Source organism: Rhinolophus hipposideros, assembly GCF_964194185.1.
Source record: "Rhinolophus hipposideros genome assembly, chromosome: 2".
NCBI lineage: Eukaryota > Metazoa > Chordata > Mammalia > Chiroptera > Rhinolophidae > Rhinolophus > Rhinolophus hipposideros.
Genome location: NC_138048.1, coordinates 101,110,248 through 101,133,795, shown reverse-complemented (window position 1 = coordinate 101,133,795; position 23,548 = coordinate 101,110,248). Strand labels below are relative to the sequence as shown.

General features: G+C 39.1%; 1 protein-coding gene across 6 annotated transcripts in view; it reads right to left on the bottom strand.

The window, feature by feature from the left end:
- SON (SON DNA and RNA binding protein) overlaps positions 1-23,541 on the bottom strand; it is a 33,068-nt gene extending 9,527 nt beyond the window's left edge. For 4 of the 6 annotated variants that reach the window (XR_013995334.1, XR_013995335.1, XM_081079678.1 and 1 more), the window contains exons 1-7: positions 22,639-23,541; positions 19,061-19,227; positions 11,306-17,248; positions 9,803-9,963; positions 7,761-7,907; positions 7,392-7,580; positions 318-428 (exon numbers count right to left, since the gene is read on the bottom strand). Coding sequence is in view for 4 of the 6 variants with exons in the window: in XM_081079678.1 (XP_080935804.1) it covers positions 318-428; positions 7,392-7,580; positions 7,761-7,907; positions 9,803-9,963; positions 11,306-17,248; positions 19,061-19,227; positions 22,639-22,715 (6,795 nt within the window). In the remaining 2 variants the exon portion in view is untranslated. Of the gene's footprint in view, positions 1-317; positions 429-6,491; positions 7,291-7,391; positions 7,581-7,760; positions 7,908-8,068; positions 9,574-9,802; positions 9,964-11,305; positions 17,249-19,060; positions 19,228-22,638 lie in introns of those variants that run through there. The other 2 variants (XM_081079680.1, XM_081079681.1) reach the window with 2 other exon arrangements.
- Between the last annotated feature and the right edge of the window lie 7 nt (positions 23,542-23,548).

Sequence of the window (23,548 nt, the reverse complement as noted above, 5' to 3'; positions counted from 1 at the left end):
TACCTACATTTCACAGGGCTGTTATGGGCAATTAGCTATTTTTATATACGAGATTATAAACTGTGAGGGCAGGAAATTTTTTCTATTTTACTCTCTCAAGAAACATAGTTCCTGTCATATAGTACACAGTAAACATTTAATGAATGACCAGACCCCAAATTGTTCATTTAAAATAAGCTAGCTAATTAACAAATGATGTATTTCCTTGGATTTTCACGGTAAGGACCTACGTTTCAACAGCATGCCACAGATTTTGCTTATGTCACAACAATCTAGCTAATGAAATTCTCACTTACGACATTAAAATTGCTACATACCCGTTCCTGAGCTCGATTTAACATGCTCATGGCTTCAAGGTCAAATGCATTCTCACTGAGTCTTTTCTGAGCAAGTGCCCGCTCACTCATTGCTGTCGAGATGTCCACAGGCTAAGAAAGAAAACATAGATAATTATCTCAAATTACAACAGACCCCCTAAATTCTGAAAAGTGCTCAGATCTTTAGTTTCTACATGTGAAAAACAAAAGTCTTATATGTATTAATAATCATATAAAGTAGGTAGAAGACTCAAACAGGTAAAGTAACCTTGGAAAGTAGACGAGGATTGTTTAAGGTAAGTTACAAAGTACTAGATAGAGGCAGCTGTTGAAGTCAATCCAAAAACTGACTGATGCCATATTTCCTGTATCAAAATACAATCAGAGAAAGTTCCATGAAGAACTTAAAATTATCTCTAGCTTTCACTAAGGATTTTTAAAACTATTTTTAAACTATTAATTTTATACTCATTAGCAGTTTTTATTTTACCCTACTCATCAACATAACCTTCAGAAGCAATATAGTTCTTCAACAGCAAGTAGAAAACCACTATCGCCTCAATGGTCTCTACTCATCTGCAGACCTTTTAACCTTCTTGCAGTTTTTCATATACTTTGGGTCTTAAGAACTTAATTTCTTCAAAGGATATATTCACTATGTAAATGAATCTTTTGTTTTCAGTTTATATACATTTATGCCAAAAGTTAAAGTATTTCTGTAGGATTAAAACACTTAAGGTTATGTTTGAAACGTCTTAAGTTCTCCTTATCAAAACTCATAATCTACCTGTAAAAACCTCATGCTAAGCAGAGATGACTTTATGATTTAACTTTTAAAAATGTTTCATAATGTCCAGGAAAATTCTTAAAGGTAACCTTTAGAACAAATCCCCACTTTCTCAGATTTGTGGAAGGCTCAACCACAGAAGGAAAAAACTCATCAAGTGAGTATCTGATGTTTTTTGTTCTAACATTAAGACCTCAAGTTGATCTGTACCAACTCACCAATTTTTAATACTTGTTTTCGTGCGATACGATATAACCCATTAATACATATTTTTTAGATATTTCACCCAAGAGAATTCATTTTTGGAAAATGCTCATCTGACATGGGAAGGTTTCCCTATATTCATATACAAAGAATGATTAATAAGTATTGCTTGGGTATGACAAATAAAAGGCAGTCAGTAAAATGAGTTAACAACTAAGGATTTATTTAAAAAGCTAAGTAAAAGCTACCTGTAATTTGACTATGTGCTGCATATAAAATACTTCTTTTCAAAACAAGACCTATATAGCAGAGAAGGGTATATGACTGAATAATTCTGTCATGCATAAGGATTACTACTTCCTTTCCCTAACTTCAGAAGCCCTTTATCATTCATCACTCCATCATTGCTAGTTACCTTGCTAAATCACCTAATATTCCTTTAACAAAATTAATTTTCTTACAAAGGATAGATTCTTATATGTCTTCTTAAAATGAAAGCAAAATTAAACTGAATTCATTCTGTAATTGTTTATTAGACTATTTACAGATTTCATGAGTGAAAGATCTTAATGTCTCAGTCAACTTAGTAAATTATCCAAACTAATTAGAATATTTCCGGGGCCTGTAAGAACTCATCTAAGGAAAGTCAGACTGAAACACACTAAACACTAAAAACTTAGTATGTTCGCCTTTCACTTCTATTGTAATTCTGACCACTGGGACTTCTTGGTCAGAATTTATGTTCCTTTAGCCTACCTTAGATGTTTCCTAAAACTCTCAGGATTATTCATGTAATTTTTAAAGGCCCACCAAATACATCTCAAATACTGTTCATTAACCTTACCAGAATTTGGGTAGCAGTCTATAAATCTAAGTGTTAGGGTGTTTAGGTATAAGTAATAGATTTTTATTCTCAAGTCTAAACTCAAGAGGAAATACTGTGGGAAAATGTATCTACCAACTATTCCCAAGCCCTGATCCCTAATGTCCAAATATAAATTAGCCATAAAAATGTAGTTAAGGTGGCTCTGAAAACTCCTTTTCCAAAATACAATTAATTCTTCCCAACTGTAAAGCAAATAAATATACCTATCTGTAAATTTATCCTTCTGAAGACATTTTATATCTTCATACTTTTTTCTCTATAAGCCTTTATTGTAGAAGCAGGTAACCTAACGCTTCATTTTATCCCCACAATGACACTTCTTTCAAATCTAGGAGTATTTTATGTTAAATTCACATCCCTGAAAATAATTTGAATATAGCAACCTTCATGCTTAATATAAATTTACTTTAGATAAAATTACTCGTTTTTTCCTAAGGTAATACAACCTCATTTATTCAACAGGCTTACCAAATGAGCTGCAAGTTCATGTCAAAATTTTATTACCAAATAATAATTGGACTAATTTCATATTTGTTCCTTTTTATTATGAAGAAATATGTTCAAAATAGCATGAATCAGGATTATCTTAACTTAAGGATCCTCAAGAGTTTGCATCTAAAAGCATTATTTCCAGGATTTCAAGGTAACTCAGGATATACAATGCATAAAAAGCCAACTATAACCCCCAAAGCATTAATATGCAAGGACTAGGTCAAATGTACCAGTATTAAACACTCAAAATATCACTGCTACCCTCTATAGCAGCATCGGTTCAATAGAGTATTCTACAGCTAGATAATAAGCACTTGAAATGTGGCTAGTACAATTAAGGAACTGATATTTCAGTGGCTATTCACCACTCTATTGGACTACGTATACTATACTATATAATGGAGGTTTATTAGAGCCTTAAACATCTTTTAATGTTGCTCAGAAACAGGAATGTGTGAAAGGTACCAAAAGTAGAGGGGAAAAAATCTTAAATCCCTATTATCAAGTTGTCATCAACAAGCCTTGTTTCCACTGATACACTAGACTTTCTACCTAATGTATAAAGTACAATTACGTAAAGTATAACTATGATTGTGTAATACTCCAAATATTACAATTCAGGGAAATGCTTAAATTTTTTTCCCTAGGAATTGTTCTAAAGGGTGAAATCTACATAAAAGAGTGTCCTGAACTGAATACTTCTCACTTTAATAAAAACCTGTCCAAGTTATTTATTTTTCTACTTCATCAATACAGATTACTTTTTCTTCCAAAAGTGTCAGGAATAATAAAATACATAATGTAAATAGTGCCATGTAACATGCATTACAGGGCCTAAGCTCTAATTGTGTACCTTCTGTATCTTCCTCATTAAAAAAAAAAATCCTTCTAGGTCAATTTACTCCCCGTTTTGTTAACCCAACTATTTACATAGAAAGAAGTAACTTCAGTAATTCTTAAAAAGACAATGAGAGGCTACAAAAGAGCTAAAGAGAATTATAAGGAAGTTAATCAGGAAATTAAAAATAGCTCCTAACATGAAAATTATTTTCTATACAGGTAACTGCAGGTATCTCGAATTAAGATAGTATAAAAGAATGATTTTAATTACAATGGAAGTAAAGAAAAAGCATCTGACCTATATATAAAACATTATTTTAAAATATTTAACAAAACTTAATGAAATACAAAGGCTCGTATAGAAATGAAAATGACTGCTCCAAAAACAAAACCACACTAAATACAGAATGCCTGAGTTGTTAATGGGTTTGCTTCATTTTAAAAGGTGAATTGAGTCTTTTTATAGTATATAAAATAATCTAGTGTAACTATTAGTTAACTTACACACTCAATCTAAATGAAATATAACAGAAAAATAAATAGATAACCCATTAAATGGTTTAAGGAAATTCAGTGTTAATCACCTAGGAGAACCCAAGGAGAGAATGAATAACAAGGCTGTTACATTCTAGCACTGCTAGGAACTATGTGTTTAACTTCCAATTGAAATTTTCATCTTGACCCAAGAATTCAGCTTTCCTATGAATTTAGAACTTCTAAACTTTAAGAGATTTTTAGTTCCATTGGGATGTGAAAATGTTCTTCAGTAATAAAAACGAAGCACACAGCCTGATACAAAAATTATCTTCACATGTAAGCAATCACTAGACCCTCATGGAGAGCTACTTCCAGACCTCTAAAACATTTATGATGGATAATAAACCCAAGGAAGTTTTATGTCAAAGATTACATTTAAATCGCCTACCCAATAAGCCTTTGCTAACATTTATTACCAAGAATTAATGCCCCCAAGGACATTTTTTTAAATATTAGTTTTCCAACATTTGTTTCATTGCTTATAAATCAAATTCACACAAATATAGTCAAAATTCTATAGCCACTCCTTACTGAGAATGATGCTGGCTTACTTCTTATGCTATGGCAGTGGGGCACACAATCTGATGAGTTGATATTCCGTAAAATGGATTTATGTTGATCCATCCACTCATACTTAATGTCAAAGAGCACTCACATGCAAGACAATTGGTGGGATCAAGTCTGTGACATTTGCCTAAATGTTTTATGCTCAACACTAAAGAACCACAAAATCCACTTGTATTTATTGAAATGAAAAAGGTAAAAAAAAAAATTTAAATACTATTCAGTTAAAATGTTGGCTTTAAAAGAACTGTTAAAGAACTTTCCTTTACTCTATAAAGGCTTTATTTCAACCCCTGATGGAAAAGGGTCAATGCTTTCATAAAATTTCACCAATAGTATTCCACAAACATTGTTATATAGAACATTATTAATCTTACAAATACAAGACACAGTTAAATAACTGGAACTCAACATTTTACAAGGTGAACATTTCCTCCAGGTGTTTAATATTATTGCTACATACAAGTATAGAGACCTGAGGCCAAAACAAAATCCTGTCCCTTTTCCTTGTAAAATTTTGGGATTGTTTTAAAATTAAAGTTAAAACCTATATATTGTTTGGGTCTACTCTTCTAAGGAACTAGCTTAGAGTTCTGACATCAAATAGTTGTATATATCCTCCCATAGGAGGAATCTGCGTCATTTATTCATCCCTCTGAACAGAACCTTTTCTCCTCCTGCTTTAATAAAACACTGCCTTTACTTATTATAAAATTTGAATACCCACCTTTCCCCCTGGGATTTCTTTGGAATAACTCTTCCCAACTTTTAATTAAAATTTGTCAACCACTTTTGATGACAAACAAGGCTGAGGCAGCCTCCAGTCAGTGATAAAACTAAAATTGGCCCAACAGTGAATTTCAAATACACATACATACATATAAATTCTCAGTCAAAAAAGAAAGTCATCAGGATTCACTAATTACTTTCCCCATGTTCAACTGAAGTTAAAATAGTTATGGTCACTTATTTTCTTGGGAAAACCCCTTGGAATTTTGCAATTGTATAGGGCTTCATTCTGTTGGAAAACTTTTCTCACATAATCTCGCTGGCTTTTTTCCAACTGTTAAATGCTTACTCTGCAAAAAATGACTAAATGCATATGTATCAGAATTTCTAAGTAAGTCTGTTCAGCCCTTATCAATGGTTTATAGTCAGCTACAAGACTTAAGTCAGTTGCAACTATCAGTTATCCTTTCCCTGGTCAATGTGCAGGTAGCCGGATTTAGGGATTAGCAACTGAGCTCCTCAACTTGTTTCACTAAAACAGTGGACAAACCAGCCACCCTCCCCTCAACCGGTGATGGCGTAACTTGCTTCAATTGTTGAACCCCATGTAAACACAGATCATCACCAGTGACTGTAAGTCGCATTGGCCAGTTATCATGTCCAGCCAGCTTCATTGTATAGAATTTGCTCTTTTATAATGCCGCAGGTCCAAAAACAAAAACAAAAACAAAAAAACAGTGAAAATGTCACCTGTGAATAGCTCAGGGGAAAAAAAATACTATCAAAAAATTTCTGATTTGGGTTCTGTTCACTTTCTGGTTTTACAAACAGGATTTGTTTATTTGTAATATTGGGGATGTTTAGTGGAAGATGATGATATGGCCAGTAAAGGGAACCTGAAGGTGAAGAGTACAGGTCTCTCTGACCTACATACCCCAGAAATGCAAGAAAAGGGGAAGAAGTCCCACATTGTAAGGGCACCAATAATCTAATCCAGTCCTTGGACAAATGTCTGGGCTCTGGAAACCAAGGGCAAGAGGTGATGACTAGTCTATGGTATTTAAAACTCCCACCACCCCCTACTAAAAGTCTCCACCCTCCCAGATCCCCCAAGCGTGATTTTGCACAACAAGTTAAATAAAAGTAAACTGTTTATTAAAAGATACAGCAAAGGTACAGATACAGAGATACATACAAAGATACAGATATATATATATATATTTACATATATATACAGTCTTGCTGTTTTCATGTGCACTGTATTCAGCAGCACATATTTAATCAGGCGGCATTTTACTGGGGTTGTTTTGACACATGGCGTATTACTGCGTCATTTCGACAAGATGCAACTAGCCTCGTGAAAATTTCAAGGTGTTCCACTTCTCCAACTTTTAATAGTAGCAAAGAGGGGAAGGAGAAGGGAAATGGAGTACACCAAGGCTGAGCATTAGGTTAAACACAAGAATCCAAAAGGGCCAAGGTAGCACAGGGAAGGGAAAATGATTAAAATAAAGGCTATCTGACAAACAACCCAGAGAAATAGTAAGAAACCATTATTTAAGGGCAATGGGCTAAGTATCCAAGATGCTCACATCAGCCTACAAAGACCTTTCCATTCCACGTCTTGTGTTGAACCTGATATGCCTCTCTCTGCTCAATCCCTCCACCCAGTAAATTTGCTACCACCAAAATCTAGAGCTATAGAGCCTTGAAGCAAAACGGGAAGCTAAATAGTTGTACCTCGGGCTACCTTCCCACAAGTGCAAGGAGGGCCCAATGTTGGGTAGGGATGTGACAACACTGTTCTCTGCAATTCGATGCTTTTCACTTTGTGGCTTGGTTCCACAAAGTGAATTGCATCGAGTTACTGTCAAATGAGAAGCTGCGGGTTGTTTCATCTGTCGTTTAACCCGGCCCTGCCGTTTACCCCGGCCCTAAGAAGAGTGAAACAGAATCCAAATCAGATATAAAGTAACAATAAAATGGCAGATTCAGGTATAAAAAAAGAAAAATGCATAATATTTCTCTTACTTACCTCAGAGGGTAAAGTGCTGCTGAAAACATTATCATCATCTTTGTTTTCTTCACCATTTTTCTCTACAGGAACCCACTCTCCATAAACACTATCCGCTTCTTTTTTTCGGTGTTGAGATCCAGATGACACAGGAAATTCTTTTGTTAATGTTACCTGGCTTTTTGGTGGAGTTGGCTTTGCTGCAGCAATCTAGAAAATAACGTGTATTTCTTAATTAAAACTCAGTAGACATTCAACAGTCTGAAAATGATTTTGTTCATTATTTCTCACAGTATTTAATTCACAAATTAAAAAACTAAAGTCCATTTGAGTATTATTTAAATAGTTCCATAAGTTCTGTTTCATCAAACCATAAATGCTAATACTCACATTCAGATTGAAAAAAATAGGTTTGGGTTCACTGAGTTTAAAGGGATGATGATAAAAAGGAGGTTCTTCTTCCTCTTCATCCGAAACATGAGGTTTATTCACTATTACATCATCATCTTCTTTACTCTGTGCGATCTGTTTGCATTTCTTAAAAAGTAAAAACAAAACACAGATCTTACACTTTAGATAAAATGTTATTTCTTAAAAGAACCAAACCACATAAAATCAACTTTCAAAACTAAAACAAGATTGATAGATTATAGGTAAATAACTTGACTTAGTTATTATTTAAACACACTAGCTGGTCAGTCAGTCAACAACATTTATTGAGCACCTACTATGTGCAGAGCACTGTACTGGGCACTGTCCAGATAATACAAAAAAAAAAGACATGGTCCCTGCTCTCGAGGAGCTTACAATCTAGTTCAAGAGACAGAATACATACACATGAAATAATTGAAACGCTTTTACAGAGCAACACAAGTTAACAAGTGCAAACTGATATAATACAAACTGAATACATTAAGTGCTGAAAGAACAAAAGCTTAAGAGAGAATAGAATCAGGCAGAATTTGATAATCAAGGGATATTCCTTGAAGAGTTCTAAACCAGATTTTCATAGTTAAGAACAAGGATTGGCAAGGAAAGGAAAAGAAAGTGATCTAGTCAGGTGGTGGTAAAAAGGTGAGAAGAAACTTATGAGAAGGGACGAGAGGGCTGAAGATGAGGCTAAAAACAGGGACACACTAAGTGTTCACAGGTTTTGGGTAAGGAGTTTGGATCTGATAAGCAGTAGAAAGAAGCCTTTACTAGGTCCTTTATTTTTTTAAAAAGGTTGTAATTCATATTGTAATAAATCTAAGTGATGAAACAGACTAAGAAACTATGTGATCCCCAAAGGTATGGCAAAACAAAAGATCTGAAACATCTGCGATTGGGTTAGATAATGTCTCTCCATAAATGTCTTTATAGGTTGAGTCTCTAAAGGAATAGAACTCAAGAATGGAAAATAAGGCATGATGGAGAGGTTGCAACTGATGAGGTCTGACACATAAAGCAAAGTCAATTCCTTCCTGAGAAGCAAAGGAACAGACTCTATTATCTGGCTTTATAAAAAGGTCAGAATAAATTTGAGTGGACTTGTCTCTATACATAAAGTAGTAGAATTTGTCACATCCATTATTAAGTGAAAATATTACAATAGGATAAAAAGCTCATTTAGCCAAAAACACAGAGTATACTAAGCTTGTAACCAAGGGAAACAGAATATATTGACAGTGGCAGGCTGGCATAAGGCTAGCCGATAGCAAGTTTCAGTATGTGAAAATGGTATTTCTGGATCCTAGCAGCAATATTTCAGCATTTCCCCCACCCCGAAAAAAAGACAAACAAAATAACGTTAATAAAACAAAGCCCCAAGAAAGCCTCAATTGAAAAGATCAAATTCTTAAAAACAAAAATAAGTGTTTAAAATATATGTTACTGCCAAAACCCGAACCGCAAGGAAGAACTGATAATGGCTGGCCATTATCATCAATGGCTGGTACCAAACAGCCAAAACCCGAAATGTTGATGCGAAAGAAGTTCCTTTCAGGCAATGGCCAGCTATTCTCATTAATTTCCAAGCTCCGGTGGCAAAAGATCATTTCTGAAGATTGTCTGTGTCTTTGCGTATATGCAGTACACTCGTGGCGATCAGTGAACACGTCGTGAATGGAAACGAAACTGTAGGCGAGCTTCTGCGTGTTGCTCACTCAACACCTCCTCCATTCAAACGAACCGTCCCACTCCTCAGTCAGTTTGGCTTCTAAAACTGGAAAGCAAAAGTAATGGGAAGTAACTTTTAGCTAGCGGAGCTTAGCCATCCCGGATAATGGCCTGCTAAACAGAGCTTCTGCCGCTGCCACATCTGTATTTCGGGTTTTGGCCACTCGGTGCCAGCCATTATCAGTTCAGCCCACAATTCGGGTTTTGGCACGCTCCAGAGTCAACTTCACTGGAATAATCCATTTAAGAATGAAAACAAATTCTGTCTAGCTTACCTCAGTTAGTTCTTCTATAGTAGCTCCTCCTGACTTTTTAGCAACTTTTTCTTCTATTGTAGGTGGAGGTGCAGGCTTTAGGTTTGGCGGTAAAGGAACACCAGCCTTAGCACACATGGCAGCTGCATTAGCTTTGGCTATTTCAAGTAATTGAGCCTTATCTGTAAGAGGAAAAATATAAGCAGTTTTCCTAAAAGGCTATACATTTTGTATTATCAAGTCTTACATGCTAACAAAACTGAAAACATCAATTTTCTGCCCTAATTTACAGCTGTGATCAAATTACTCTTTGGCTCAGGTTTTAAGCTAATGCCCATTTAAAGAATTAAGTCCACTTTTAGCTTCCCATTCAAATACCACAGAAGATAGCTAAATTACACGACTATAATGATCACCTGGACATACTCTAAGACACACACCTGCCAAAGCCTATTTTATTTTCCAAAATTATCATGCCCCTAAATTACTTTCCTTCTAATCTGACATTTTAAACCACTCTTTCAGCCCAAGTTCAAGTGCCACCTCTTATAACAAGTCATAAGTCAGAATTTAACATTCCTCTCCACTGTGCTCCCAAAGCACCTTACCTATATTTACAGCAATCATCACACACTGCTCTTTTTGGTAATTTTACTATTTGGTTAAAGAGACATACATATATTTTATCCATGTCTCCTCTACTAATTTGTAATCACTTCAGGAATTACATAATGTTCCTCTTCTTTGAATGAAAAATAACTCAAAAATGTTTTGTTAAACTGAATGCATTCTCCCTTATTTTTCTGTTAGGATCTTTTTTCTTTAGACAACACTGACTTGGAAATGCCCAACCTGGGATAATGATAAATGATCCATTATTTCTGCAGGTAGTCATGCATTAACCATACGGTTTATTATTACCTCTGTGCACTTCTTAAAATCGGGGCATTAGAGTACTTTATTTTTAAAGTAAGACAGATTATTAAAATCACTCTAATAAATTTCACTTTATTTTACTAGTATCACCTACCCAGGTAAATAACTCCCTATAAGCAAAATTCCCTATTCACTTCCATTATCCATTATACCTATTAGAATTACCTTCACAAACATTTAACAGTGCTATGTTGCCATTTTAAGACATGTAACACTAAAGAAACATTGTAACTTGAGGCTTATTTGCAAGGATTTGTGTTGGAATATTATAGCTAACAACCTGAGCACATATTAGCCTTGTCTCTAGACTTCTACTTTCCACTTTCGGTTATGGAAAATGATTCAAGCAAAATAAAACATTCAAGTTTAAAAACACCTTGGTTCTAACAGACTCCAAAACAGGTCTTTTTAACTCTAATTACAAAAGTACTTATCCCCACATTTTCTAAACACAAACTAACCTATTAAAACTTAAAAGAAACACTTATCCTAAACCAATAACCCAAATATCCCATGACTCAAAGATCAGAAAAACACAGATTTAAATAATTCTCTATTACACTGCCATTAAATTTTTAAATGACTTACTCAAATCTGTTAGACGTTTAGGTGATCTGCCTCTTTCAGAAGACCGGGATCGTTTACGACGGAGGGGAGATCTGCTAAACCTTCTTCTCAAGGGTGTTCGTGATCGCCTTAATCTGACTGGTGATATACTAAAGCTTCGTCTTCTTACCACAGACCTTGATCTTCTCCGACGGCTAGGAGTGCGGCTCCGTCGGCTAGGAGTGCGGCTCCGTCGGCTCGGGGTGCGGCTCCGTCGGCTCGGGGTGCGGCTCCGTCGGCTCGGGGTGCGGCTCCGTCGACTTGGGGTGCGGCTCCTTCGGCTCGGAGTGCGGCTCCGTCGGCTCGGGGAAATACTAAAGCTCCTTCTCCCCACAGATCGAGATCTTCTTCGACGACTTGGAGTGTGACTCCGACTCCGCCGACTTGGGGTGCGACTTCTAGCTCTGACAGTTTTCCGGTTATCTCTGGAGCTTGATCTTTTTCTTTTTCTTTCCCTGGACTTGGATCTGTGCTTTGGAGATCTTTTACGCTTCTCTTTTGATACAGATCGCCTTCCTCTAGACTTAGATCTTGACCTGCTGCTCCTTCTTCTGCGTCTTGAACGTGACCGTGACCGTGTTTGAGAGCGATGAGACTTAGACTTAGATGATCTCTTCCTTGCCCTAGAACGAGACTCACTGGTACGCTTCCGTGATTTGTGTTCAGAAGATTTGGACCGCTTACTTCGAGATCTTAATGAAGAGTCTCTTTTCTTCTCTTTCTCACCTTTATCACGGTTCTTATTTTTCTTGCTTTTTTCATGTGTGTCTTTAACTTTTACAAAAATTTCATAATCATCTTTTTCCTCTGAAGATGACTCTGAAGCTCTTTCTGGTATATTAACTACAACTGGACTGGCAGCAGATTTGTCACGTTCAACTTCACTCGCAAGTAAAGGTCCTTCAATACCAGCTCTGAGGCTTGTAAGACGTTCCATGTCCTTAGGAAGTAATGGTCTTACTAAATCTGCTTCATTAATATCATCAATACTGGCAGAAAATCCTGAACCAGATAGTATCTCTTTAGTAGGGAGAGGTACTTCTTTATCTGCACTACTTTCCTTAGGGCTGAGAGCAACTGCTATTTGGTCACTCTCTTTCATAGGTAATGGTCCTTCTGCATCATTACTAATAAAGTTATTAGATGGCAAGTCAAGATGAATGTCTTTAGCAGGCAAAGGTCCCTCTATGTCAGCCTCACTGCCACCACTGGGGCTCGTGGAAATTACCATGTCATGTTCAGTATCTTGAGTATTTAAAGATACTTCAACATCATATTTACTAATTGAACTGAGAGCAGATGCTGCGGCAAATTCAATACCCTTACTAGTTCCCATTGTATCAGGTTCAAGAGCAAGAGGGCCAGTAGAAGATAGAGTTCCTCCTACATCAGTTTCACTAACACTAGGGCAGGTATCCAATACTGTGCATTGTTTAGTCTCACTCGTGGGCAAAATTTTCTCTTCACCAATTTCACCAACAGCACCAGTACTGGCAGCAGACGCTGTGCTATGTTCCATCTCATTAGCAATTAAATGATTATTTATATTAAGGTCTATATTTATACCATGTTCACTTTCATAAGAGTTATTCTTCAGGTGTCCTTCAGCATATGGCTCTACTTCTGAATGCACGCTAATCTCCTGTGTGCCAATCTCTGGAGCACGAGCTTCATCACCAGATAGTAAATTTATTCCTTTTAGAACACTAGACTCCAGCATCACTGGTGCAGACTCTAAAACCATCTCAGTTGGTGTTACTTGAGTCTGCTCTGAGACAGTGACTGCAGGCTCTAAAATTGTCACAGTGGATTCTGGGACAGAAACAGATGGTTCTGAAACAATCACATTAGGTTGAAGAACTGACACTGCTGGTTCCAGGACAGGCACAGCAGGTTCCAGGGCAGAAACTGGCACATGAATGGTAACACGCTCTGGCTCAACCAAGGCCAGAGGCTCTGAGACAGCCTCAGCCAGTGGCCCTGGGACAGACACTGCCAGGGGCTCCCTGACAGTCTCAGCTGGGGGCTCTGGGACAGCCTCGGCCGGGGACTCCGGGACAGCCATGGCCGGGGATTCTGGGACAGCCACAGCTGGGGGCTCTGGAACAGCCACAGCTGGTAGCTCTGAGACACCCATGGCTGACAGCTCTAGAGTGCTCTGTGATGGCTCTGGAATAGTTACTGCAGGCTCTAGCACAGACATAGATACCTCTGAGGCAACATGTCCTGAAGCTCTCATGGAAGCAAAGGTTTCTGCCGTCTCTGACATAATAGAAGTCTCTGATGTTAACATAGTTGGTTCAGCTGACATAGGAATTTCAGATAACATGTAAGTCACAGGTTTTTCTGGAACAATTTCATGTTCTTCTGCTACTGCAGCAGACTCTATAGATGTGGATGTAGCCGAAGACTCTGGCTCTAGTGGTGGCTCTGGAACAGTCACGGCAGCCTCTGATGGTAACACTGAAGGTTCTGATGCTGACATTGAATAATTAGCAAGTACTACCGAAGGCTCTGAAATCTCACTCTGACTCACAGGAGGTTCAGGCGGCGGTACAGACTCTTCAGGAGGTAATGCTGGCATCTCAGATGGCCAAGCATTTTCAGCTGTTAATGCTGACTGCTCAGTGGGTAATGCTGGACCCTCTGGGGGTTCCTCAGGAGGCAATGGTGGTGTCATTGGTGGCTCCTCAGGTGGCAATGGTGGCATTGTTGGAGGCTCTTCAGGAGGCAAAGGTGGCACCATATATGCCTCCGTGTATGTATCAGTGTAAGAATCAGTGTAAGAATCAGCTGCCATAGACATCATTGAACGATCAGCAGTATAAGATGACATCATAGATCGGTCAGCTGCAGAGTACGATGACATCATAGACCGGTCAGCAGCAGAGTACGATGACATCATAGACCGGTCGGCACCCATGGACATCATAGATCGGTCAGCCATTGGGGACATCATGGAGCGCTCGTAAGCTGACATCATAGAGCGTTCATAAGCTGACATCATAGAACGCTCAGCCATAGGGGACATCATAGAGCGCTCATAGGCTGACATCATAGAGCGCTCATAGGCTGACATCATAGAACGCTCAGCCATAGGGGACATCATAGATCGCTCATAAGACATCATAGAGCGTTCATAAGATGACATCATGGAACGTTCTGCAGCATAGGACATCATCATAGACCGTCTAGATGCTAACATCAGGGGTCTAGGTGCTAATCTATATGGTCTGGGAGCTATCCTATAGGACCTGGGTGCTATCCTATATGGTCTAGGTGACATCCTATAGGGATCAGGAGTTAGTCTGTAGGGATCATGACCTAATCTATAGGGGTCTTGCCCTAACCTGTAGGCATCATGACCTAGCCTGTAAGGGTCATGACCTAACCTATAGGGATCCTGAGCTAACCTATAAGGATCCTGAGCTAATCTGTAGGGATCAGGAGATTTTGAACCCAACATAGAAGAATCTTGGGTACTAGATGCTAACATCTGGGCATCCATGGTACCAGACGCTAACATCTGGGCATCCATGGTGCCGGAAGCTAACATTTGAGAGTCCATAGTGCCAGATGCTAACATCTGGGAATCCATAGAGCTAGTCGCTAACATCTGGGAGTCCATGGTGCTGGTCGCTAACATCTGGGAGTCCATAGTGCTGGTTGCTAACATCTGGGAGTCCATGGAGCTGGTGGCTAACATCTGGGAGTCCATGGAGCTGGTGGCTAACATCTGGGAGTCCATGGAGCTGGTGGCTAACATCTGGGAGTCCATGGAGCTGGTGGCTAACATCTGGGAGTCCATGGAGCTGGTGGCTAACATCTGGGAGTCCATGGAGCTGGTGGCTAACATCTGGGAGTCCATGGAGCTGGTGGCTAACATCTGGGAGTCCATGGTGCTAGAGGCTAACATCTGGGAGTCCATTGTGTTGGACGCTAGCATCTGGGAGTCCATGGTGTTGGACGCTAGCATTTGGGAGTCCATGGTGTTGGATGCTAACATATGGGTCTCCATGGTGTTAGAAGCTAACATATGGGATTCTTGGGCCATCAAGGGATCCACTCCTACTGTTATAGAAGTCTCCCCCACTAATGTAGTAGGCAGCTCCTGTGCTACCGTATTATAGGATTCCAGCGCTGTCGTCGAGGGCACCTCCAGGGACTGCGACACGGTCATCGTTGACAGCTCCGTTGTCACCACAGACTGAACAGAGATCTCCAGCGCCACAGTTGCCACAGGCTGCCCAGGCAACTCTGGCGCCCCAGGCTGCCCTGGCAACTCCAGCACCCCTGTTGCCAGAGGCTGCCCCAAAAGCTCCAGTGCTCCAGCTGCCCCAGACTGCCCCGAAAACTCCAGTGCCCCAGTTGCCATGAGCTGCCCAGGCAACTCCAGTGCCCCAGTTGCCACAGGCTGCCCCGACAACTCCAGTGCCCTAGTTGCCGAAGGCAGCCCTGGCAACTCTGGCACCCCAGTCACCGAAGGCTGCCCTGGCAACTCCAGCGCTGTCGTTGCCACTGGCTGTCCTGGCAACTCCAGCACCATCGCTGCCTCAGGCTGCCCCAGCAACCCTGTTGCTGTTGTCACCTCAGGCTGCCCAGGATGTTCCATCGTTGTCATCCCCACAGGTTGCTCCAACTCTGTCGTCGTCACAGGTTGCTCGGTCAACTCCATTGCTACTGTTACGGCAGGCTGCCCCGGCGACTCTACTGCTGCTGTCACCGCAGGCAGCCCTGGCAACTCCTGTGCCATCACAGGTGGCTCTGATACCTCCTGTGGTGGCTCCAACCCCACGGATGGTGCTGGAAGCCCTGGCAATTCCTGTGACAACTGTGGCACTGATGTCACAGAGGGCCCCGACAACTCAGGCACTGCTGTCGCAGGGGGCCCTAGCAACTCAGGCACTGGGGTAGAAAGGGGCCCTGGCAACTCTGGCACCGGGGTAGCAGAGGGCCCAGGTAACTCCAGCACTGGAGTCACAGGGGGCCCCTGCAACTCCGGCATGGAGGTCGCAGGTGGCCCCGGCAACTCCATCGCTGAGGCCACCGACGACTCCAACAGCTCCAATGCTGTGGTCTTGGACAGCTCCAGCAACTCCTGTGATCTTGTCGTGGATGAATCTGCAATCTCCGATGGTACTTCTACAGGCTGCTCTGGCAATCTTAGTACTTCAGTTGCAGATGACTCTGAAAAATCCATTGTTGTTGATGTGCTTGGCTCAGGGTATGCCTCAGGTGTCTCTGATGATACCGCAACGGTTTCTGATGGTTCCAGCACTTTTACTACTGGAGGCTCTAACGTGATCTTTGATGGCTCTGGAGGTGTGCTCTCTGAAGATTTCAGCACAGATTTCATCTGATACGCCACTGACGTTGGTATAGCTGATTCAGATGACTTTAGCGCTACTGTTGTAGTAGGCATTGGTGCTGTTGCAAAAGAATCCAGGGTTTTTGTCACGGATGGTTCCAGCGTTACTGCCACAGACTGCTCTGACTGAACTGAGATTACTGATGTAGATGCAACTGACAGTTCTGCAGTTTTTGTAACTGGCTTCAGAGTTTCTAAAGTGTGTGGCTGTGATACCTCCATTGATACTACCGGAGGTTCTAGCACAACCGCAGGAGATTCACTGGTCTCAGACAGGCCAAATGCTCTTACAGGACGCTCCAGTGCCATCGCTGACGGTTCAGAATCAAACTTCAACATGGAATCTGATTCTAAATCCATGTTCCCATCATGATGTGATTTCGGTTTTGATTCAGATTCTTCTGGCTGTCTTTTATACTTTTTTTCCTTTTCTTTCTTCTTTTTCTTCTTTTTATTTTTGTGCTTTTTATGCTTCTTCGACTTTTTGGCGGGAATTTCATCAGTAGGATCTGTTTGTACAGACACACATCTACTTTTTCTGGAGGCCTCCTTCAAGTCTGAAATTAAGAGAAATTAATTTTAATTCGTCAAACATTCCTCCAAGTAGACTTAGCTAAATCATGAAAGCCAAAATTCCATGTTAAGAAGACATCGTTTAACACTTCTTGTTAAATAATTACCAAATAAACTATTTTCCATAAACCAATTATCTGAAGACTGACATTTTTCCAATACTTCTACAACTAACGCCTAGATTAAAAATAAGTTCTTAGTTTATAACAAAAACTTAGAATTACATTAAAATGTGTTTCAACCAAATTCATTTTAAAACAACTATTTTCTCCAGCTCTCAAATTAGATCACATTATTTTTTTTTTAAGTTTTTATTATGGATATTTTTCCAACATATAACCAAGTAGAGAATAACAAAATGAATCCCACAGTATTCATTACCCATAGATCACATTATTTTTAAACGCTGTTAAATATCTTTCATATTATCAATGTTAGAATTCCTATAAAAAATGCCAACGTTAAATAATTTCGTGACTTTTATAACCTAGAAACAAAATGGCACTGGCTCTGGAACAAACTGTCTGCTTTTGGACCCTGAATCAATCCACCACTCACTAGACTGACACTCTGTCTCCCATAGTTAAAGGACAAAGTAAGTTAAAACATACAAAGTACACTGAACAATGCCTGGCATGTAGTAAGTTCTCATCAATTACTAGTGATTGCTTTAATATAGCATACAAAGATGTGAATAAATGTAAAGCATCAATATGGAACATGAATTTTGCCTTATCACACCCATGCTATATCCTATTAAAAATAACATGCTCCCCCAATAATCTTCTAAAATTACTAAGAAACAACTTTTTATATGTCTGCTTCTACTAACAACAATGTCATTTGGGGGAAAAATTTCTTACAGCCTTTAACAAGTAACCTAAGAACATTTCAATCTGCCTATTTGAAAGAGAAAGTGGTTTACAGTCCACTTTATAACCAGGTGGGATTTACTCTAATGTCAGTATTAAATTAGATAAGTCTTAGTGATCCTAGAAAAAACTAATCAGAATCCTAGCCCATTAAGATTATGGGAGGGGAAAACAAATCAGCACACAAGACCTATTCCAAAGCAAAACTAACCATTTTCTATCATTTACTATGCACCAAATGTTAGCTAAGTTGTATTTCAATCAATAAAAAGTTGCTAGTGCCATAAATCAAAGTATAGCTAAAGTCTCTGCTTTTTTTTTACCATACCCTATACCAAAAATTAAAATTAAAAAACCGTACCATACTCCATTTCTAAAACTAAATGAAGATATTGCTATTTTTGTGGTTGATCACAACACTCATTTCTAAGCATCAATTATTTAATCAACTCCAAAAATGATAAATATCCAAGCAATGATTCCTCTGCATTCACCACACTCTTAAGAGGCATAAATGCAAACACAAGACAATCTCTACACGTACTTTATAAAATAAAACCTCCCTGAGTTTTAAAATCATTACAAATGTGGTCTAGGATCCTGTACCTTCCAAAGTGCACATTTACAAGATCGTTCAATGAAAACCCACTTTCAAAATCCTGGCACTGAGGCACTATAAGACTGAATCAAAGTTATGTTCCACCAGCAAAGCAAATAAGTGCATCAATGTTCATATCTCAGCAACAATTGTATTTTCAAAGGATTCAAACAAATTCTTTAGTAAACCAGTTAAACTAAAACTTAAATTTATTGAAGTTTTAGATCTAATGAACATTTGAAATACCATGCAGTCAAGAAATGATACTGTTAACCATTAAAAAAATAATCTTCAAGTTTTGAAACAGCTCATTATCTCCAACTTACCTGGCTTATATCGTAGTTCTGTATCTAAGACCCCAGAAAGTACTTCCTCTATCTTCTGAACTATTTCTTCATTTGGTAGACTCCTGGCAGAGGCAGCTGCATCACCTGCCTGGTTTCCTTCAATAGGAGTATTTGTTTCACCATTGAGCTGGCCTTCACTCCTTCCACTTTACAAGAAAAGTTATCAAAATTCATTAATATTTTTACCACATTATACAATAAATTTTGTAGCTCAATTGATTAAAATCATCTTATATGAATACATTCATATGAATTCACCAGTTTTGTATTTATTTCAGGTTATATTCCCTACTAGTAGTACTTCCTTAATACTATCTACTTATAGTTGGTACATTTTTATTTTTACACCAAGTTTTCAGAACTGAAAATTAAGAAAAACTCTTTAAAATAAGTTTCTAAGCTCATCTTTTTTAAAAAAATAAAACACTCCCAGAAATATAAATTGATTTAGATTTCAGTTACCTACATGTTTATCTCAGGAAAGAAAAATTATCGTAAGATCACAATCACAAATCCAAAGAAAAATATATGACCTAATGTTACCACAGAAGCTATAGCCACTATAAAGCCACACCTGTGCATGGATCACAATCACCATCAACAGTATCAAGGAACACAAAGTTAGCCACAGACACATCAAGTAAATAGGGTAACATGTAGACTCTGATCAGACTTAGGTTGATCAGTTAGTGAAATGCCACAAAGATTAAAACCAAAATACATTTATATAATTTTTACCCAGTCATCAAACATCCTAGTATAAAAAAAAATTCCTGGAGATCAAAAAAAATTCATGTAAAACAAGTGACCATTTATACCAACAGTAAATGAACAGATTGAATGGGTGGCTTAACGTATTTTCAACTCACTGGGTCAATTCATTTTTTTTTAATTGGAGTAAAGTGTATGTGTGTGTCTTGAAGTGCACGTAATCATCCATCATCTGTACACACCACAAGTGGTCACCATCAAAAATCTAGATACCATCTATGCCTCACCATTGACCCCTTCACCTATTCCTCCCTCCTCCCCAACCTCCCCCTCAAAACCACCACTCTGTTTCCTGTATCTATGAGTTTGTTTTTCTTTTGTTCATTTGTTTTGTGCGTTTTGGGGTTACTTTTTTAAAGGTTTTTTTGCTTTGTTTTGTTTTGTTTTACAAGAATCTTTAACAGATGTAAGAACATGTCATTTACCTGGTCATTTTCACTATTTTTGTGTAAATTTGCAAAATTGTTTTGAAAAATAATTTCAAGAACACATTCAATTTAACTTACATTTTAACTAACAAAACAGATGGAATTATGCTCCACTACCTAATAAAAAGTCTGAATGATCAAAAACAAAAAATTGGTAGTTAACTAATTAAGGAACATTTGGTTTTCTAATACAATGAGGCACATATTTAACATTTGTTGACTATTAGTCACAAGGTTCTACTCACTTTTTTAAACTCGTTTAATCCTAATGAGACCCTAAGATCAGCACTATTATTCTGATTTTATAAATAAGGAATATGAGGTACAGAAAAGACAAGAAACTTTGCTGTAGGTCACACAGCTATTAAGAGGTGAAGCTGCTATTCAAAGCCAGAGCTCATACTCTTAACCACCATCTATATAATAAATAACCTATTTTAACTACCTAAATTTCAGTCTCCTTACCGAAATTGACATATGTAAAAAATAGATGGGAAGTAAAGCTCATGGAAATGGCAAACATAAAAAATCTGTTTTTAGACCGATAATGTATTACATGTTACTTGAGAAGCTGAATGTTCCTCTAGTAATAAATTGCTTTCTCTGATATGCTTTAGAATTTCCTTCCGAAGCACTTTTCCTAAGTACTTACACATACGTAATTACCTCACTAAAAAGGCAACAGATTTAAAAATCAGAAAAGTACAACTAAAAAAAGTCAGTCTATGAGAAAGTAACCATCTTAAAGCTATCAGGATGTTTACCTCAAAAGGGATGAAAAGGGATGAAAATTTCAAACCACCTTAATATCCATCAACACATTCCTACAGAATTCTATGGAACCATGAAAGAAAATATCCCGTAAGTCCCAAAAGACTATGGAGATTGATTAAAGACAACGTTGCTCAACAATATATTAGGTGAAAAAACAACCAACACAAGATAATCACATATCACAAAACATGTATGTGCATCTGTCTGCATAGGAAAAAAAAAATCAAACATCAATAACTGGTGGTTTTTAATTTTGTTCCTTTTAAATTTTTTAAATGTTTTTCACAACAAAACACTTTCTAACACAAAAACCGATTTTAAAAGGTATAAAAGACATTACAATAAGCAAACACAACCACTTATTGCACGAGACTATTAGAATGTATCCCCCCCCCCAATATATGTATTACATATTCCCTTAGCTCAGGTCTTTTCCCATCATCCTGAAAACACAAGCAGGTAACAAAATTTTTGAAAGCAATGGAATGAGTAAGCGGATATATTTCGCATTTGAAAACCAATATATCCTGTAAAAAAAAATCCTAGCAATACTGTATCGTTGCTCCAATAACCCTATGTTAACTCGAGCGCTTAATTTACAATTGCGTTTTCCGCTGATTTTTATTGCTCCTGCTCTCAACTTTTAAACTAAAGCTAGCAAAAACATTTGAACTCGGAACAAACATTTACGTTATACAAAGCAAAAAATACTGAAAGACAACCAGTGAACAACCACATTACCCACACTATTTTCCTCTGAGTAAACAAACAACTATTTCTTTGGAAATCTCTCCTCGTTCAAATTTTGTGGAACCAAGGATAAACTACGTAAAGTCTACCAGCAATGGCAAAAAAGAACGTGCTGTTCAAATATATCAATTGGGGCAACGATAGCAAATAAAAATTTAAATCTACACACAAAGCCCATCTTTCACTTGCTAAATTAAGAAATTAGTAGTAATTCAAAGCCCCCTTCCATCCTCAACTCGAAATTTTTGTCAAAGAAGCTAACATTAATTGAGTTTTTTTAATTTGAATTCCGAATCTTACAATGCTGCCGGGTGGAAGCCACAGGACACTAGGGCCCAAATAATCTAATTAGAGGATCCCGACCCCCAAATGGTCTGAAGCATGCAGTAAAAAGCGGATTTAAGTTTACTCAAAAAACGGCCGTTAGAGACCCTTTCCGGTCATAGGCACCGACCGGCGAAATCCGCGGAGGCTGAGAGGGGGAGGGGAGACGCGGCAGCGGAGGAGGAGCTGAGGAGGAACTAGGCCCGTCCCTAGTGGACAACCAGGCCTACTAACTAAAGGGTAGGGGACGACCAAACGAGAGAGAAGAGTGAGCTTCTTAACTCGGTCCTGGAGAAGAGTCTGGGATTACCTCGGAAAGAGCGAAGTTCCTCGCTGGGAAGGGAGGGAGCCGATGGGGGTGGGGGGGGCGGAAAATGGATCCCAGGCCCAGGCGGGGCTGTAGCGGGGCCTGAGGCAGGGAACGACGGCGTCTCTGAATAAAGGTGGTATGGAAGACTACATGATGCCCTGTCGATCCCTTGGGAGCAGAAGAGTCTGGGAAGCGCCTACCTTGAAAGCTCCTGTTGAATTTCCCGGAATTTACTGACCACGAAAGACCTAAAAATCTGCTCGATGTTGGTCGCCATGGCGTCCGCTCCGTTCTCTCAACTCCTCCTCGCTAGTCCTCCAGGCTCCCAGAATGCCTCGGGAGGAGGCGCAGGGGCCAATTCCGTCTCTCGCAGTCCTGATTGGCTCCTGTGGGAGCGTCCGGATCTGCACGCTCTGCCAATGTACCAATCAGTGAGCACGGCCCTGCTCTCCTCCGCTGTTTCTGAGCGGCTTGGGTAGAGCTGCTGACGTTTGCGCCGCGCACGACTCTGTCCGCCATGTTAGTGACTGACGCAGGCGCCATTACAGGAGAAATCTCTCGAGGCGACTTTGTCAGTCCCCAACAATGTTTAGAAGCTTAAGAGGCTTACTTTAGCCACTAAACTCCCGAGATTAAATGCTATGAGGAAAGGGTATAAGAAGGGCAACATGTTGGATCCGGGGCCTCCGACATTCCCAAGTTGTTTCGGCAAGGGAGATGCATCCGGGAAAGCATTAATCAGCGCCCGCCCCCACTGAGATGCCAATAGGAAGGACACGATTTTAGCCCATGATAGCCTATAATCAGTTTTGTTTTTAAGCAATAGGAAGTCTTGAGCGACCTGCGTTCAAAGCCTGGTGCATGCTAGTCAGGAGCCAGGCGTTTCACGAGACTTATCACTGTAGCTGCTTGATTCTGACTCGTTAGCGACACACAATTAGCTAAGTGTGGATTCAGCGTTTTGGGGCGCTCCCCCTCCTCAGAGACCAGGTCGCTCTCCAGGAGGAAGAAAGACCTTAGGTGGCACCTGATGCTGTAGTATCACATAGGCAAGCAAGGAAGGGCTTGCTAGCTTTGCGCTGGAGTGGGCTCAGGCCGCACCCAAGAATG